The following is an 18,092-nucleotide window of genomic DNA, read 5'->3' as shown; positions in this document are numbered from 1 at the left end:
GTAGAAGGATCATCTTTATTCTCATTTGCACAAGGAAAGACTAGAAGCAATGGGATGAAACTGAATGGGAGGAGACACTGATTAGATATTAGAAAAAACTTTTTGACAGTTAGAGTGATCAATGAGTGGAACAGGCTGCCACGAGAGGTGGTGAGTTCTCCTTCAATAGAAGTCTTCAAACAGAGGCTGGACAGACATCTGTCTGGGATGATTTAGCGAATCCTGCTTTGAGCAGGGGGTTGGACCAGATGGCCCAGGAGGTCCCTTCCAACGCAACATTCTATGACTATGCATGCAGAAATTACAAAACTGCTTAAAGACTACCTATCATTAGATTTAAAAAATGAGTCTAATTACTTGTAAAAAATTCTTTGCTTCCCTGATTCTTCCACGGTTTTCTATATATTTTGGCTATGTCACTCCATTGCAGAGATATTCAAATGTATTGCTTTTGTAGCGCAGTATGTGAAATCTCAGCTTGTATTTCAACTGGGTATTTCTTCACAATCTTCTCTTGGGGGTGTACTTTCACCCCTTCTTTCCAGAAGCTACCAATCACAAATCAGCAACTGATATAGTAGTCTCAGACACTGCAGAGCTGTGAATTTCAGTTTCTGGGAGGGATAAGAGCGCACACCACCAGAGAAGACTATGAAGAAACTATATTGTTTTACATATTCACATTTGTTGCTTTTGGAGCACAATATGTCTGCAATGGAACGACGCATCACAAAATGAATACAAAAACAAACAAAAAAAAACCAAAATCAAGCAAATAAAAAAAGCTATTTTTTTAGAAGTCCTCTGTAAAATTAAATGCACATTTAATATTTTTCTACAACACTTTTAATTATCAATTTTTGCTATTCAGGTTTAATAGAGGACAGTAGGATGGAATTATCAATATCATCAACTAGTTTCTTGGAGTCATTCCAATAATGAAGTCATTGCTCATGATTCATGTGTTCTGTCAGTGGTGTGAGAAAAAGGCCTATCAAAATGGTTGTCAACACTTCTTTATGACATCTCTTTATTTAGAGAAGTCATGATTACCGCTGATAGCTTGAGAGAGATTCTACATGAAATTTGATTATCTTGCTTTCCTCTATCAGTAAACTTTTCACTTTTGGAAAGCATGAAATAGAAGTACAATAGACAGTAGATGTAAACTCAAAAATGCTTGTAGCAAATTGTAAGAAGTCATCCAGTGTGTAGAAAATATTTACTTGAGTGACTTACCTGCCCACTGTTGGCAAGGTCATCTACTGATAGAGATGGGTCAAGGCGAAGGGATAACCCAAAGTCACATACGCAACAAGTTTGATCATTTTTAACAAGTATGTTTGAACTCTTCAAGTCTCGATGAACAACGGGTGTCTTTGGTCTTCCACAAGGTGTGTGGTCGCTATGTAAGTGTGCCACACCATGAGCTAAAGAGCATCCAAGCTGTAATAAGTCCTCCCAGCTAATGATGTGCCTTGATAAGTATTCTTGCAAATTGCCTTTGGAATGGAAAGCTGTGATTAGCCAATATTGCTTGCCAAGATCGGTCTTCCTCTCTTCTGCAGTCAAGAACTGCAAAACATTTTCATGTTTAAGATTGATGTCTGAAAAGATTTCTTTCTCCATTTTCCAGGATACATATTCTTCATAAGGAAAAATTTTGACAGCTACTGTTTCAAACTGATCTGAAGTATTTTGTTTGAGTTTGGCCTTGTACACCTCTGCGAAACGTCCCTTCCCGACTAATGTGTCTAGTTCAATAGGTAGTAGCTCAGTGTTGTGATTCAAGTTGTTGGCACAAGTTGAGCTTATGTCCGAACGGTCATCATCCATCATGATGGCACAGTCATCACTACAATCCATATTCTGGTGTCTCATACATTTTGGATTATTTTCCCATTTTTTGTGGAGCTTATTTTTTCTGTAGACACGGTAACAATAAAAAATACCAATTACAGCAACTGCAATCGCAACTGGTGGTAGAAGACTTGAAAGTGCCACAAAGGTTGTATCTGGCCATGCAAGATCGAGAAGATTATTCTCTGGAAAAAAATGAAAATATCATATGAATGTTATTTTTATTTATTTTTTACTTGACTCAAGTTTATGGTATTGCATTGTATTTTATTGAGCGTCGATAGACAGACTATAAAAGAAAATGCAAAGGCTACACCATGAAACCATCGATGCGGCAATTGCATTCTGAGTATTGTTATGGATCATAAGGCGATGAAACACTAATCATATGACAGCTCTTATAAGATGGTGATATCTCTATAAAAAAAAATCTATTACTAGAAAATTAGATTTAATGGGGTCTCTCTCTTTCAGAAAACCCCCGTCTTCCTATTGCAACTTAAAAACGTAAAAAAAAAAAAAGAAACAAGGTGGTCACTAGAGATGAGCGACTTTGCCTTTTTTCGGGTCGAGTCAGGTTTCATGAAACCCGACTTTCGCAAAAGTCGGGTCGAACCAAATCGGCCGATTATCGTGAAAAGTCGAAGGCCTACTGAAACACGAAACCCAATGCAAGTCAATAGTGAAGAAAAGTCGGCAGACAGTGGAGGACAGGAAACACACATACAGTGCCCATTTTAATGCCAAAAACATCAATTCTTATTACTTAAGCTTGTCAACCTTAATCTACTTTACAATAATAGTTAGGCATTGAAAACTGGGGGTTATTTGACAAAAGTTGTGGGGGGTAGGGCTGGCTCCTGATTTTCGTGGGCCCAGGGCCAAAGAGTGTCAATGGGCTCCTTTAACACATGCCACAATTCATGATCCTCTGATACGGCAGAGAAATAGCGGTATAGTACAATGAAAAATACTTCACTTCTTACATCACATGACTGATATCCATTTTAAATTCTCCAATAGTTCCAAAAGCGGACAGTATATTACTCCATACAGTATTATGGCCACCGCATAGTGCGCTATACAGAGTAATGAGGCTCATATATTTCTCCATACAGAATCATTGGTCCCATATAATGTTCCATACAGTATATGATGAGCTCCACATAATGCTACAGTATATGTTGGTCCCCATGGATGAAGCTCCACTGTGTTATGGGCCCAAATAATGCTCCATATATAATGGGCCCCATTTCTAATGCTCCAGGGTATAATGGGCCCTGTAAATGCTGCTCCAGTGTGTGATGTCCACCTTTGGAATGCTCCAGTGTATGGTGGGTCCCATATATCACTCTCCAGAGTATAGTGCTCCCCAAGTATTGCTCCCAACCTTTAAAACAATTAAATAAGCCTCCTCGCTAAGGAATCCCTGCACTAGTCTGGACTCCTCGTCGTCCCCATCTTCCATCTCTCTGCACTTGGACTGTTTAGGCAGAGGGCGTACGGACGTGATGTTATCGCGCTCTCTGACCAGAATGTCACTGACAGGAAATGCGGAAGACGTCACGGCGGTGGAGCAGGGAGAGGTAAGTATTTCAACTTTGCAAGTGCTGTGATGCTGAGCAAGCAGGGGGGGGCCCACTCATTGGCGACAATATAGAATCACTGCACACGTAAATTATGCTTTAGTGAGCTCTTTTATTTAATTAACGGTGATGAAGCGACAGCTGACATTTTGGCCTAACAACGGCCTTTATCACATAGTCGCCCTTTTGAAGTAGAGTTTTGGTAGTCACCGGTTAATAGAATATCACTGCTAGGCAATATTTCAGAAAAATGTGGATTGTCCAATGTAGCTAATAGTCCAGGTACCAGAGGAGCAGGAATCCTGTTGGTATGGCAAAAAAACATTGGTGGCGCAGTGGGGGATGCAGGCACCGCCTTGCCTCAGCTGTGACTATGTGATAAAGGCCGTTGTTAGGCCGAAACGTCAGCTGTCGCTTCATCACCGTTAATTAAATAAAAGAGCTCACTAAAGCATAATTTACGTGTGCAGTGATTCTATACTGACTTCATATTTACAGGACTATAGGTTCCCTTTCACTAGCACCGTATATTCTTCTTACTAGTCAAGTGCTAGCCATCTTCTATATCCACTCATTGGCGACGGCACTGGCACACGGCCCCTCATAGTACGGCAGTCTGTCTGAAGCCGGGCGGGCCTCCCACCAGAGACACTTTTGCATACTATGAGGGGCCCTGTGCCAGTGCCGTCGCCCATGAGTATGCCCCCCCACATGCTCAAGGAACCTGCACTTTCATCTGCACCTTCCTCTTTGTCACTGTGTAAGGTGGTATAGTATGCGGGAAGGGGAACCTGAGTTTCATCAGGGTAAGATTCTGGCTGTGTAGAGTGCGAGGGTAGTGGTCTGGGTCAATGTACCAGCAGAATCATCTAGCAGTGGCTGGGCATCAGTGGACTTGTGGAGCCCCCAGGAGTACGGTCGCCACAGTGGAATTACCTTCCTTCTAGGGAGTGTGATGTCATGCTTGGGAGCAACGAAGGATCTCTCTAGCAGTTAAACCAACACACAGCACCGTTCCCACTCCAGGCCAGCAGGGAGAGCTCTGAACCTGACTGCTGAGGAACTGCTGTCTGTGGTCGGTTGGAGGGAAGTTAGGGCAGTCTGTGAAGGGAAGGGGAAGTGTGTGGACGTGAGAAGGGGAGCTAGAGGATGAGCAGAGTTAAGGCTCACTCCTAGCTTGAGAGCATGGTCCGGATTCTGGTCTCCGAGTTTGTAGGGACACTGACGGTCCTGCAGCAGAAACCGGAGGAAGTAGCAGCTGTAAATGCTCTGTTCCCAACTAAGGCTCGGAGGCCCCAGCAGCGACTTGTGTGAGCCAGAAGGAAAAGGCTACGGCTGCCTGCCATACGAGAAAGTTTCAAAAGAGAGTCAACAGGGGGAACTTCAGTGAACTCAGTACTGCAAGTGCCTCAGATAAGGGCTAGAATGGAGGCCACACTACCTATCTGCAGAGAGAATTCCTGATTTGCTTCCAGGCTGACCAACTCCTTCTCCATCTGTACTCTGGGTCCTGTACGGTACTTACCAAGTACAGGTAAAGGAACTGCACGACTGTGTCTGTCATCTTTCTCCTGCGCCTGGCGCACGGCTCTGCTACATCCTGCACTGCACACCATCTACCAACTCTTTCATCTGCCCTGCGACTACGGCCCTACCTGTGCAGGGCTTCTACATTTTAGCTGCACCACAACATCTGTCCCAGAGAAGCGACACTGCAGCATTGGTCAATCTGATCAGAAACCACAGGTGGCGTCACGTATCATTCAACTATAAACGTTATTCACCCCTTTGCATGGACGCCCAGGCCCACAGACCGGGTCACCACCACCATGACACATTCCTCTGAGACACCGGCCCGGTACCGATTAACCCCACTGCCCTGGCTGGCCACCCACACTCCATGTCAGATTCATCTTGGACTGGGGAATTCACGATTGGACTTGATAACCCAGGCATGGTATGATAGAAAGAGCTACATGGACTAATGTGAAGTGTGGCCTGCTGCATCATTCACTTTTGATGGGGGTGAAGGACACAAGGAAAGGGGTTCTTCCTGACCAGGAGCCAGCAATTGATGACTCAGTGCTTGCATTTTTTGAAACTTCAGAAGAGGACATATTTGCTGGAGTCTGTTTCGGCAATATAAGCCAAAACCAGTTCCTGATGCTCTGGCTTTAAAAGCGGTTAACCTACTCCCAGAAAAGGAAGCCTTCCAGGCCTTCCAGAGCCAGACCATGATGCAGGCTCAACGCCTCCTGCCTTAGCTGCTATTGTTCTTTTGCATCTGCCATCAGATCCACCACCTCCATCAGTACCAGCTGGCCCCCCCACGCCCACGTCCGTGGCCTCTTCCACCATACTTCCAAATTTTGGAGAAAATGTACCCAAAATAACATCAGATATATGGTACTGTATCAGAAGCGTACAGCTCTATACACTCAAAGGATAATTGTCAATCTCCCTATATATTTCATGAGTCACACAGAGACGCTCACAGGCTCAGTACGGATTAGACAAGAATATAAAAAGTAGAAAAAGGGTACAGTACCATCAGATACAAGGTATATATAGTATAGTTTAAGCATTCTAAATCTCAGTATATATTTCAGGAGGCAGACACAGACGCTCTCAGGCTCAGTATGGATTACAACACAATATAAAAAGCCGTAAAACGGTAATGGATCTGAAGAGTACAGCTGTACACAGTGTAGGGGTCATTGACAATCTCAGTATTTATTTCCACTTGGTCAGTTTGGATTAGACCAGAATATAAAAAGCGGTGAATGGGTAATGTATCACAAGCGTAGAGCTGTATACAGTGTTGGGGTAATTTTTAAATCTACATATAAATTGCAGGAGTAACCCACAGACTCTCACACGCTCAGGATGGATCACACCACAATATAAAAATAAGATCCGCATGAAATAATCACACATGTGGGCCAATGTTCCAGTTGTCAATGATACACTTAGAGTGGTGGGTGGAGGAGGACTTCCTTTCAGAAAGGGTACAGTATCACCAGATACCTGGTATATATAGCATAGTTTAAACATTAAAAATTTACATCTATATATCAGGAGTAGTGTTGAGCCACCCCGCTAGTGTTCGAGTTCGGTTCAGTTCGTCAAACAGGAGGCAAGTTCGTCGAACATTCCCTCCAAACAGCGTCATGAAGGCAGAGTGTTTGGTTTCCGGGGGCAGTATGGTTGCAAAGCTGAACCTTAAAGGAATGTCCAGAAGGACACCACCAGGAATGGAGCCTGCGGCTTAATTGGACTCCACACCGGCAACCTCAACCATGCTAGCCACGGAAAAGATGGACAGATTGCAAGCTTTGTCGATTCTGTGGGTGGTGGTGCATGGCCGTTTTTAATTGTGCTAGCGATTTGTCAGCCTTATTCCGTTAACGAACAAGACTCCGGCATGACCCCGCGGTCTGCGTCCAGCTTACTAGAGGGACACGCGAGGCTCTGGCACGTGAGATCGAGCAATAACAGGTCTGTCATGCCCTTACATGTCCGGATCTGCATGCGCGCTACACTGAAAGGTCCAGTGTGTGTCACTTACAGGTGCAGATAACCCGCTGAACCCCGTTAGTGATAGGGATCTGTTATGAATGAGTCACCGGAGGAGAAAACAAAAATACAAGCTAAGTCCAGAAAACCGGAGAGGTTGGTAGCTATCGGATTGCAGACCCCTGATCCTATTCACCACAACTAACAGTAGCCGTGGGGGGTTCCTACGGTGCCCTAGACCCCTCGTCACAGCCGGAGAACTATATAAGCCTAAAGAACGAAAGGGGAAATCTAAACTGCCCCAGAGCAGACCCCAAAGCAATAGACAGCCCCCAACATGTATTGTCGGTGAAAAACAGATGAAAACACAAACACAGACAGAAAGACAGGCTGAGCAAACGATGGGGCCCAACTAACTAGATAGGACAGGACAGAAAAGATGCTGGCTGCAATCCGCAAAAAACCCTACAAAAATGTCCCAACCGTCTGATAGGAAAAAAGGCCCTGAAGTCGCTAGACTTCAAAATCACTATATCAGCACTCAGGTATTTTCTGAAAACAGAGCAAAGAGATCAACTGATCAGAGACAAAAATGGAATTCAGCCAGTCCCAACCAGGACTGGCTGAATACAAACACTAAGGAAACCAGACAAAATCTCATGGAATAATAGCAGGGCAAAACTTAGCTTTTAGTAGACAGGAACTAAAACTGGATGCCAGAGCTCAGAGCAGAAAGGATCACCAGCAAACCCTGCAGGGCGTCGGCTGCCTTATATCCACTCAGAAATTCCAGATGTCCAATCACACTCCGCCTGTTCAGATAACAGGTTCTTCCCATCCCAATCAATTTCACTACCTCTCTTCACCAGCAGAGGGAGTTCATCAGACATCAAAGGTGAGGGGGAAAATGAACTCACAACAGGGATCTGAGATTCCAATTCTTCCCCGTGAACGAGGATTTCCCAGTAAGTGCAGGTCAACCGGAATTCCGGAATTAGGCCTAACCGGCATTCCAGAAAGAATGTGAAAAAATTAATTGTCCAAACCACAGGTGCTGTAGCTTGCTTAACAGCTGGGCTCCTCTGCTGAGTAGCATGCAGTTCTTACATAAACAGGTGGCATAGCTAGGTTCACGGGTGGGCTCCTCTGCTGAGTAGCAGACAGTGCTACAAGGCCCAAAAGTATTTTCTGGACATGATGCAGTAAAAAATTATTAGAAACACACACGATGTAGCTCCTTGACAGGTGCACTACACCGCTGGCTACCAGACACCGCTACTATGCCATGAAACTGTCTATTAACATTTAAAACCATTATTAATGTGAAAATAAAGTTATGCTTTTGGTGAACGAATTGTTCTCAAACGGAACCTTGAACAGCCGAATTTTAAGCAAAGTGTTTGAGTTCGACGAACGGCTCGAACACCGCCCAAAACAGCTCGAATTTTAACTTGACGAACAGGTCAACTCGAACACCGCTCATCTCTAATCAGGAGGCAGACTCAGACGTTCTCAGGCCCAGTATGGATTCGACAAGATTGTAGAAAGTTGAGAAAGGGCACAGTATCACCGGATAAGAGGTATATATGTAGCATAGTTTAAACATTAAAAATCTCAGTGTATATTTCCGGAGTCCAACAAAGACACTCACAGCCTCAGTATGGATTAGACAAGAATCTAAAAAGTAGAAAAAGGGTAATGTATTTGAAGCGTACACCAGTATACACTGTTGGGGTATTTTTCAATCTTCATATATATTTCGGTCTCAGTAAGACAGTCCAGACTCTCCGCAAGAGGAAACGAGATGGATACAAAGTACAGACGGAAAGTCGAGTGATTGCAGAAATTTTGGAATTACTAATCACGGGAAAAACTCCCAGGAGAATTCTCAGAGGCGATGCTGACCCTCAATTACTTTGTCTGTGGAGACAGCGAAAACAGTTCTTGTGAAAAAAGGTTTGCTGTATCGCAGTACCGTGGATCCCATCACTGTTACTCATCTCCATCAAATTGTGATCACAGGGAGAGATGTAGACATTGTCCTCACTGCCTATCATGATCTGTCAGGTAACTTTGGAGTGCAAAAGACAGAAGCCACAGGCTGTAGGCGATTCTATTGGATTGGCATGAGAGGACACATTTAAAAATGTGGGCAGGAATGTCACACGTCTGTGAGTAGGAAAACCGTGAAAGCTGATGATAAACCACCTCTGCATCTCATTGTGAGTCGACGTCCATAACAAATGGAAGCTATTGATCATCTGAAAATAGAGCCCAGCAGGACAGGGCATAGCTACGTCTTAACCATCATCTATCAGTTCACCAAATTTGTATTGGCAGTCCCAGTGAAGGATTTAAAAGCCCACACTACACAGCGGTGGAGCAGGGAAAGGTAAGTATTGCAAGGGCTGCGGCCCTGAGCAAGCAGGGGGGGCCCACTCGTGGGTGGCAGTACTGGTACAGGGCCCCTCATAGTACGCCGGTGTGTCTGACGGCGGGTGTGCACCCCCACCGTCAGAGACACTTGATTCTACTATGAGGGACCCTGTGCCAGTGCTGTCGCCCAAGAGTGGGCCCACCCACCTGTCCAGGGCAACGGCACTCTCACGGGTGCATGCGCCAGGTGGTGACCCCGGCCCTGGGGGGAGGCAACCCAGTTAGGGAGGTTGAAAAAATGGCATATGTTGATGTTGGACATTCAGCAGCTGAAAATGGAGGAATTGGAAAAGTCCGAGGAAGAGGAGGACAAAAGCGAGCCATTTTTCTGGCAACCTATGTGTCAGCAGGGGAAGGTGGAACAAAATCCTTGAAACCCATGCATGGTTCATTTTAACGAAGGTTAGATCATCAACATTTTGGGTCGACAGATGGGTCCTTTTTTCTGTCAGGATTGATCCAGCAGCACTGAAGACTCTTTCGCATAGCACACTAGCAGCAGGGCAAGCGAGCTCCTGTAAGGCATATTGTGCCAATTCAGGCCAGGTGTCCAGTTTACAGGCCCAATAGTCAAAGGGGAATGACCTGTGAGGGAGAACATCGATATGGGAGGAGAAGTAGTTTGTAACCAGAGTTGACAACTGCTGTCTCCCGTCACTTTCAATCCATGCAGTATTACCAGTCGTGTGAGCGGTACTTGAAAAATCAGTCCACAACATGGTCATGAAACCCCTGTGTCCAACGCCACTTCGGCTGTGTGCACCATGAACACCTCTTCCATGTTGCCCCCTACGGCTCGTGGGAGAACCATCACCGCCGCTGTGTGCTGGGAATGCCTCAAACAAATGGTTTACCAGGGTTGCTTGTTTGTTAGCCAATATTAGCTCTAGGTTCTCCTGTGGCATGATGTTTTGGAATTTGCCTTTATAGCGTGGATCCAGGATGCTGGCCAATCAGTAGTTGTCATCGTTCATCATTTTGGCAATGCGGGGGTCCCTTTTTAGGATCTTCAAGGCATAACCACACATGTGGGCCAATGTTCCAGGTGTCAATGATGCACTGCGAGTGCTGGGTGGAGGAGCACTTTCTGGCAAATCAACATCCTTCCAGTCACACACAAACCCTGTACCTGACCTTGCCACGCCAACATTTTCTCTTGTCCCCTGAGAAGCATCCTCCTCCCCTAAATAATCATCCCCATCATACTCCTCCTCCTCCTCTTCCTCCACCTCGTTTCGGAGAGTTCCCTGAGCAGACAATGGCTGACTGTCATCAAGGCTTCCCTCCGCATCTTCCTCCTCGGCTGCAGACGCCTGCTCCTTAATGTGCGTCAAAGTTTGCATGAGCAGACGCATAAGTGGGATGCTCATGCTTATGAAGGTGTCGTCTGCGCTTACCAGCCGTGTGCATTCCTCAAAACACTGAAGGACTTTACAGAGGTCTTTCAGCTTCGACCACTGCACACCAGACAACTCCATGTCTGCTTTCAAACTGCCTGCCCATGTATCCTCCCACAAATGCATTACAGCCTGCCTCTGTTCGCACAGCCTCTGAACCATGTGCAGGGTGGAGTTCCACCTTGTTGCAACGTCGATAATTAGGCGGTGCTTGGGAAGGTGGAGCAATCGCTGCAGCTTCTGCATACGACTGGAGTGTATGGGTGAACGGCGGATGTGCGAGCAGGGCTGTTAACTCAGGATAATTATTGAGGAAGCACTGCACCACCAGGTTCAAGGTGTGAGCCAGGAAAGGTATGTGTCTGAGTTTTGAAAGGGCTATGGCTGCCTCAAAATTCCAGCCGTTATCACTAATTACCTTGCCTGCCTCAAGATGTAGACTGTCCAGCCATGACTCAGTTTGTCTCTGCAAGTAGTCGGCCAGTACCTCCACGGTGTCTGTTGTCGCCAAAACACATCATCTTCAACACAGCCTGCTGACGCTTACCACTATCTGTTCGATAGTGGGACACCTCGTGTGCAACTCTGGCAGCTGCGGATGGAGTGCTCGTGCGACTGCGCTCTGTGGATGAGCTTTCGCTTCTGGAGGAGGAGGGTCGAACGCCTACAACCAACTGTTTCCTATACCATGGGCTAGGCAGCACTGTCCCACCGCCGCTGTCCCCTGTGGACCCTGCATCCACCACATTAACCCAGTGCGCAGTGATGGACATGTAACGGCCCTGGCCATGCCTACTGGACCATGCATCTGTTGTGAGGTGCACGTTTCCACTCACTGATTGCTTGAGTGCATGGACAATGCGGTCTTTCACAAGCAGGTGGAGGGCTGGGATGGCCTTTCGAGAAAAGAAGTGCCGACTGGGTAGGCCATCGCATGGTACTGCTTAGGCCATGAGCTTGCGGAAAGCTTCGCTTTCAACCAACCGGTAGGGCATCATCTCTAACGAGATTAGTTTGGCAATGTAGGAGTTCAAACACTGTGTATGCGGATGAGAGGATGAGTACTTTCTTGTCCTACTGAGAGTCTCTGGTAGGGTGAGCTGGACTTGAGAGCTGCATATGGTGGAACTAGCGGTGGACATGGCGGACAGAGAGGGTTGGTGATGGTGTTGGTGGTCTTGCTGATGGCCTACATTCAGGCTTTTGTAGCAATAACATTGTGATTCCATGACTAATTTGCCCTTGCGACGACACCTTAACATTTGCTGCTGGTGCTGTGATAACCGGTGGGCTTACAGTGGGGGAAGCGATGTAGCGTTGCTGACTACCTTCATTCGGAGCAGGTGCACATGTGGTACGTGAGATTTGGTAGTCCGTCCACGCTTGCAAGTGCATGGTGGTTATATGTCTAAGCATGCAACTGGTAATTTGACCGTCTGGCCAAGCCGTCCTGCAACTCTTTTGGTTTCTGTAACCCATTTTTGGACTGCTACGGGCCTGCCAGATAACAGCTGTTACGTTGTCGATGCCTGCTGCGGATCCTCCTCTTCAGAGGTATTGGCAGCGGCACTCTCTTCCCCCAATGGATGCCAATCTCGGTCCAGAACTGGGTCATCCATCACCTCCTCTTCAATTTCATGTGCACCTTCCTCTGTGTCACCATGTAAGGTGGTATACTATGCGGGAAGGGGCGCCTGAGTTTCATCAGGGTCAGATTCTGGCTCAGTACACTGCGAGGACAATGTAGTGTTCTGAGTGAATGTACCAGCAGAAAAATCTAGTAGTGGCTGTGCATCAGTGCACTCCATGTCCGATTCATCTTGGACTGGGGAATTCACGATTTGACTTGATAACTCAGGCATGGTATGTGAAAAGAGCTCCATGGAGTAATCTGTAGTGTGGCCTGCCACATCCTTCACTTTTGGTAGGGGTGAAGGACACAAGGAAAGGTGTTGTTCCTGATCAGGAGCCTCCACTGACGAATCAGTGCTTTTATTTTTTGAAACTTCAGAAGAGGAGGCGATAGAGCTGGAGGCTGTGTCAGCAATGTAAGCCAAAACTTGTTCCTGATGCTCCGGCTTTAAAAGCGCTTTACCTACTCCCAGAAAAGGGAGCCTTCGAGGCCTTGTGGAGCCAGATGAAGACGTAGGCTCAACACCTCCTGCCTTGGGTGCTATTGTGCTTTTGCCACTACCAGCAGATGCACCACCACTCCCACCACCATCAGTACCAGCTGGCAACACCCGCCCACTTCCACCATACTTCCTCATTTTTGGAAAAATCTACCCAAAATACCACAAGCTATATGGTACTGTAAAACAAGGAACAAGGTGTATATAGCATTTTGGAGAATTTGAATCTCCCTAGAGATTTTAGGAGGCTGAACTATTATCTCAGGCCCAATATAGATTACACCTCAATTTAACATGCTGAAATTGACTGATGTATGACAAAGTACAAGGTGTATATAGTATTGGGGAGAATTTACATCTCCCTAGAGATTTTAAGAGGCTGAATTATTATCTCAGGCCCAGTATAGATTACACCTCAATTTAACAGGCTGAAATTGGCTGGTGTATGACCAGGTACAAGGTGTACATGGTATTGGGGAGAATTCGAAGCTCCCTAGAGATTTTAGGAGACTGACAATGATGCTCTCAGTCCAAGTATGGCAGCAGGCAGCCTAATAAGCAAGACTGCTGCACACAAAAGTGTGGAAAAATGAATGTTTGGTAACTGTGCAGAAAAGAGGAAGAAAAGTATTTTTGCTTTTAACAAAGCAGTTTGCACAGCAGTGTGCAAACAGCAATGCAGCTATCAGGGAGCCTTATAACGCAGCCTAATAACCAACAGAGCTGATGCACAAAAAATATAACCTCCCCTGTCACTGCACAAACTGTTGTGTTGTACAGTGGAAATCGCTAACAGCAGAAGCAGGTTTTTTGGTCTTCTTCCCTGCCTAACACTCTCCCTTATTCAGAATCAGCAGCTGCAACCTCTCCCAAATGCTAATATCTGCAAAAAATAAAAAGAGGGGGAGCGCACTAAGGCGGTAAATGAGGGACACCAGCGTGTTTAACAAAGGTAATCCACTCACCTGATGTGATTGTGAAGGGTCACAACCACCTAAGGAAGTTTTGGCCGCTGCAGATCCCGGGATGCAGCTAAAACAATAGAGAAGAGAAAAGCTGGGGTTTGTCCGCGCTAGACCACAAGGAACCAACCGAAGATGCAAGCAAACCTTTATTCACATTCAAGCCAACGCGTTTCATGGCCTCCTGGCCACTGATGACCCCGGCTTTTCTCTTCTCTATTGTTTTAATGCTAATATCAGCAGAAGTAAGATGGCGGTCGGTGTGCACACCCTTTTATAGCCCCTGAGACGCCACACAAAGCAAGCCAATCACTTGCATGCCCTTCTCAAAGATGGTGGTGACCGATACCCATGTCATCGCGTTGTCCACAGTGTGCGTCCTCCATCATTGGCTGAAAAAGGGCACTGGAAGCATCATTTGAAATGCGACTTTGGTGCTCTGGTCGCCGACCTCATGGCCGACCTCACGCTATGGTTGGGTTTCGTTTCATGAAACCCGACTTCAGCGAAAGTCAGCGACTTATAAATTTGACCGACCTGTTTCGCTCAACTCTAGTGGTCACCCTTCTCAAGTCAAGTGCTGGGTATCCATCACTGCTCTGAGTGTCAGTTGTTACTTAAGCTCTGCCAGAGTTGATGGTATGAGTAACTCAGAGTCGCTGAGCTCAGTTATTAGCTGCAGACTATAAAAGACACCGGAAGCAGCAGTGGAAACTTAGCGCTGGACTCAGGAAAGCTCAGTTTGTTTGTTTTTTGAATAAAATACTGCAATTGGGGGACATGGGTGTCCTAAAACTGGAAAACCACTTTAACTATATGGTTAATTTAACTACAAGTGAATCCTACTGTAAGTTATAGAATAAAGGATTCAAGGATGACCATGCTTGTGAAACAATTACTACATTTTTGCAAGCAAAAATCCTGAAATAAATGAAAAAAAAACAAAAACTAAATTTCCAGGTTCAGGGTCTCTACTGTTATACTCTATGCAGCCATTGAGAGAGAAAGGAGATCTGACAGAGCCATAGAAAATAATAATTGTTTTTCTCTGCCATCTTTAAAGTTGATGATGCTCTTATTTTACTTAGCAGTCAGTCAATGACAAAAGAGAAGACACAAAATACAAAAACACAGATAGGAATATTAAATACCGGAATGTTGGGAAAGCTCATACCTTTTTCCCATATAAACCTGCTATTACATTCTTCTCCACTGCAGGAGCACATAAACATGGTTCCTTCAGCAGTATTTCTTTCTTTCATGATGCAATCTTTGTTTTGATAGTCGTCAAGCATGTAACCATATAGAAGTTGTGTTGTGTCATGGCACAGTGTTTCTTCCGTTATGTGAGTGCCATTATTTCTCCTAAATGTAAAGATATGATATAATGCATCTTAGAAATGAGTAATGTCCATTTCTGAGAATGCTGATAAAATGCTTTTAACATAATAAATGACTGAACAAAAGACAGTTTATGGGCCTAAAACAATTCACAGAAATTTGACTAAAATGGTTATAGTATTTGTCAGTAGGACCAATTCTCTTAAGCCGTCTGTTAGGGCATGTAAATTATAGAAAGCAGAATAAAATGATACACCGATATCTGCAATCTGACGATCTATAACCCACAATGTTATGTGTAATTAGGAAATGACCCTGCACTTTCTTTTTTTTTTAAACAGTTATATTGTCTGGCATTATCATAGAACCATAGAAAGTTAGAGTTGGGACCTCCAGGGTCATCTTGTCCAACCCCCCTGTTCAATGCAGGATTCACTAAACCATCTCAGACAGTTGTCTGTCCAGCCTCTGAAGAACAGAACATTACTACCTCTTGTGGTAGGCCATTTCACAGTCTGACTGCTCTAACTGTAAAGAACCATTTCCTATCCAGAGAAATCCATACTTTCTTAATATGCAAATGATCTGTTAAGATCTATGGGATGGACACTGATCTCCCTGAGAATATGCCTCCAGAGCTAATTTTAAATGAAAGGTGGCATTACCAGCATGAGACATGTAATAACTGACAGTTTGCTCTCCTAATCTACATGTCTCAACCTGGTAACACTCCCTTTCATTTAAAATAAGCTCTGGAGGAAGTTTATTGCTATGGAATTTTGTGAATAAGGATAAAGTCATATTCGCATGTAGCTGAAAAATGGGTCCCTGGAATTGATGTCACTGGTGGGCCATTGACATTCCCAGTCCAACACTGCCTCTGGGTACTCAGGATCCTCCCACAAACAATGGAGATAGTGATAAAAAAAGTTTGTAAGGTGCTGCAGAATATGATGGCACTATAATAAGTAAAATAAATAAATTTTCCCTACACCTGATTGTTTCCATGCTGGCGGTATAACACAGCAGGTATCAGCTGAGTATGGTGTGGGCTTAGCTTCTGAGCCTGCTCCATACATGTAGACCCGACATAGTATGTATTATTACAATGCAAATTAGGGAAAGGGCAAATAAATTAGTACCACTGAAACATGATGGGGAACAAAGCTACAATAAACGTAGATGAAACTCATTCCATCTGTCATCTATTTTACTCTAACTTACCTAATATATTTTAAAAAGAATGAAGAGACAGATGGAAGGATATAGAAACATGAGAAAAAGAGGAGTTACCGGAACTGAATCTCAAGTTGGAGCAGTTGTAATGGACGCTATCCGCCTGTCGGCAAACCACAGTCAACTAATGGAGTACAAATGCCAATCCATAAGAAGCATGTAAGATACAATGTCCACAGTAGAGCAATAGGTTGCACTCACACTCCGATTTAAAGTTTCCATTATTTAATCCTGGAACAACAGATTCAGCGGGAATATAGTGGAGGACTTCTAAAAACGACAGCCGATTCATGCACACTGTGCTTCAACGGGTTTCGAAACCCGTTAAATAGAAAGCCGGAGCAGAGCCATCCTCTTCCTCCCACGGCGTGGGTGGAGGCCTGCATGATGGGGGTTTGGACAAGTAAGGGGGTCATTTTAATAAGGGGGCTGAATTTGTTGGGGGGTGGGGGTTTATATGGCCAGGATTGGGGGTGGCTCCCTATCATTTCCGCTCTCCGGGGTAGAAATCAGTGGTCCCTCAGCTCCACTCACCATGTCTGGTGTAGAGCGCATACTGGAAAGGCTGCGGGCTGCGGCGTTATCCCAGCCCCAGGGCTGGCTGGAGGAACAGGTGGCCGGGATCATCGGAAGGAGCTCCAGGCCAGCCGCTCGCTCTTCACCGCTGGAGCGGCGGCCTCAGCGGGTGAGGCCGCCAGAATGGCTCTCTCTCGACGTGGCTCCCCGGGCTTCGCAAAGGTGCAGGAGCCCCTCTCGGGACCCTTCAGGCCAGGCGTCGGTAAGATCTTGCACCAGCAGTCCACATGCCAAGCGATGCCCTGCGGCGGCTGTGTCTGGGCCACTGCCTCTTGCTGATGGGGGCGGAGCCTACATGCGCCAGGCAGCTACAGTGGCCAAAAAGTACGGGGGTTGCCGTGGTGATGTGCCGGCCAGGCAGCCTGCCTCGGACAGGGGGAATGACGGCGGGGCTTCGGCGAGCAGAGGGACTTCAGATGGTGTTCCAGCGAGGAAGGTCAGCCTGGCCCCTGCATCAACCATTGGGGGGTACTCCCCTGCCCCCGATATCACTTCTGGGGCCATACCTTCAGGGCAGCAGTCTTGAGACGTGGGTATGGGTGCTGCAGATTCTTCAGCCCTGGCATCCCTTTCACCCATATTAAAGCAGTCGGGATCTCCTCTTCTCTCCCTGGACTATGTTCTGGGGACACCTTCGGTCACTGAGATTCCCGGACCTCTGCATCAGGTTTCTGCAGACACGTCGGGCAGAGGAAGCACCAGGGATACGCTGTTGGATCCAGGTTTTCCAGCTGGAAGGCCCACAGCTCCCTCACAGCCTGGTGAGTATGCCTCTATGCCTCATCCGTGTCTTCCTATTCTGTCTTCTTCCATTTTGGGCAGCAGTCAGGTGGGGGGGGCTATTAGTCACGTTGGTTTGGGAGTGTGCAGGGATTCCATTTTTGTGGGGGTTAGGGATGTGCTGGCAGATGTGCGGTAATTACTGTCATAATTGGAACGCGGGTCTGTACCCCCGGGGTCACCTGGCGGCGTGGGTAGGTCCTCAGGGTAGTGGGTATGCATGGCCAAGCAGGGTGGGGGAGGTCGCAGGGAGAGTGGCTGACCCCATCT

General features: G+C 46.1%; 1 protein-coding gene across 1 annotated transcript in view; it reads right to left on the bottom strand.

Annotated features, from left to right (window-relative positions):
- Positions 1–18,092, bottom strand: part of TGFBR2 (transforming growth factor beta receptor 2) — a 107,779-nt gene that overhangs the window by 16,582 nt on the left and 73,105 nt on the right. The window contains exons 6-7 of the mRNA XM_073568633.1: positions 15,064–15,254; positions 1,240–2,045 (exon numbers count right to left, since the gene is read on the bottom strand). Coding sequence (XP_073424734.1) covers positions 1,240–2,045; positions 15,064–15,254 — 997 coding nt within the window. The remainder of the gene's footprint in view (positions 1–1,239; positions 2,046–15,063; positions 15,255–18,092) is intronic.

The sequence above is a fragment of the Dendrobates tinctorius genome, unplaced genomic scaffold (assembly GCF_039654945.1).
Source record: "Dendrobates tinctorius isolate UK_male_01 unplaced genomic scaffold, ASM3965494v1 ptg000005l, whole genome shotgun sequence".
Lineage (NCBI taxonomy): Eukaryota > Metazoa > Chordata > Amphibia > Anura > Dendrobatidae > Dendrobates > Dendrobates tinctorius.
The sequence above is the reverse complement of the archived record's forward strand: the minus strand, read 5'-3'. Positions and strand labels throughout refer to the sequence as shown.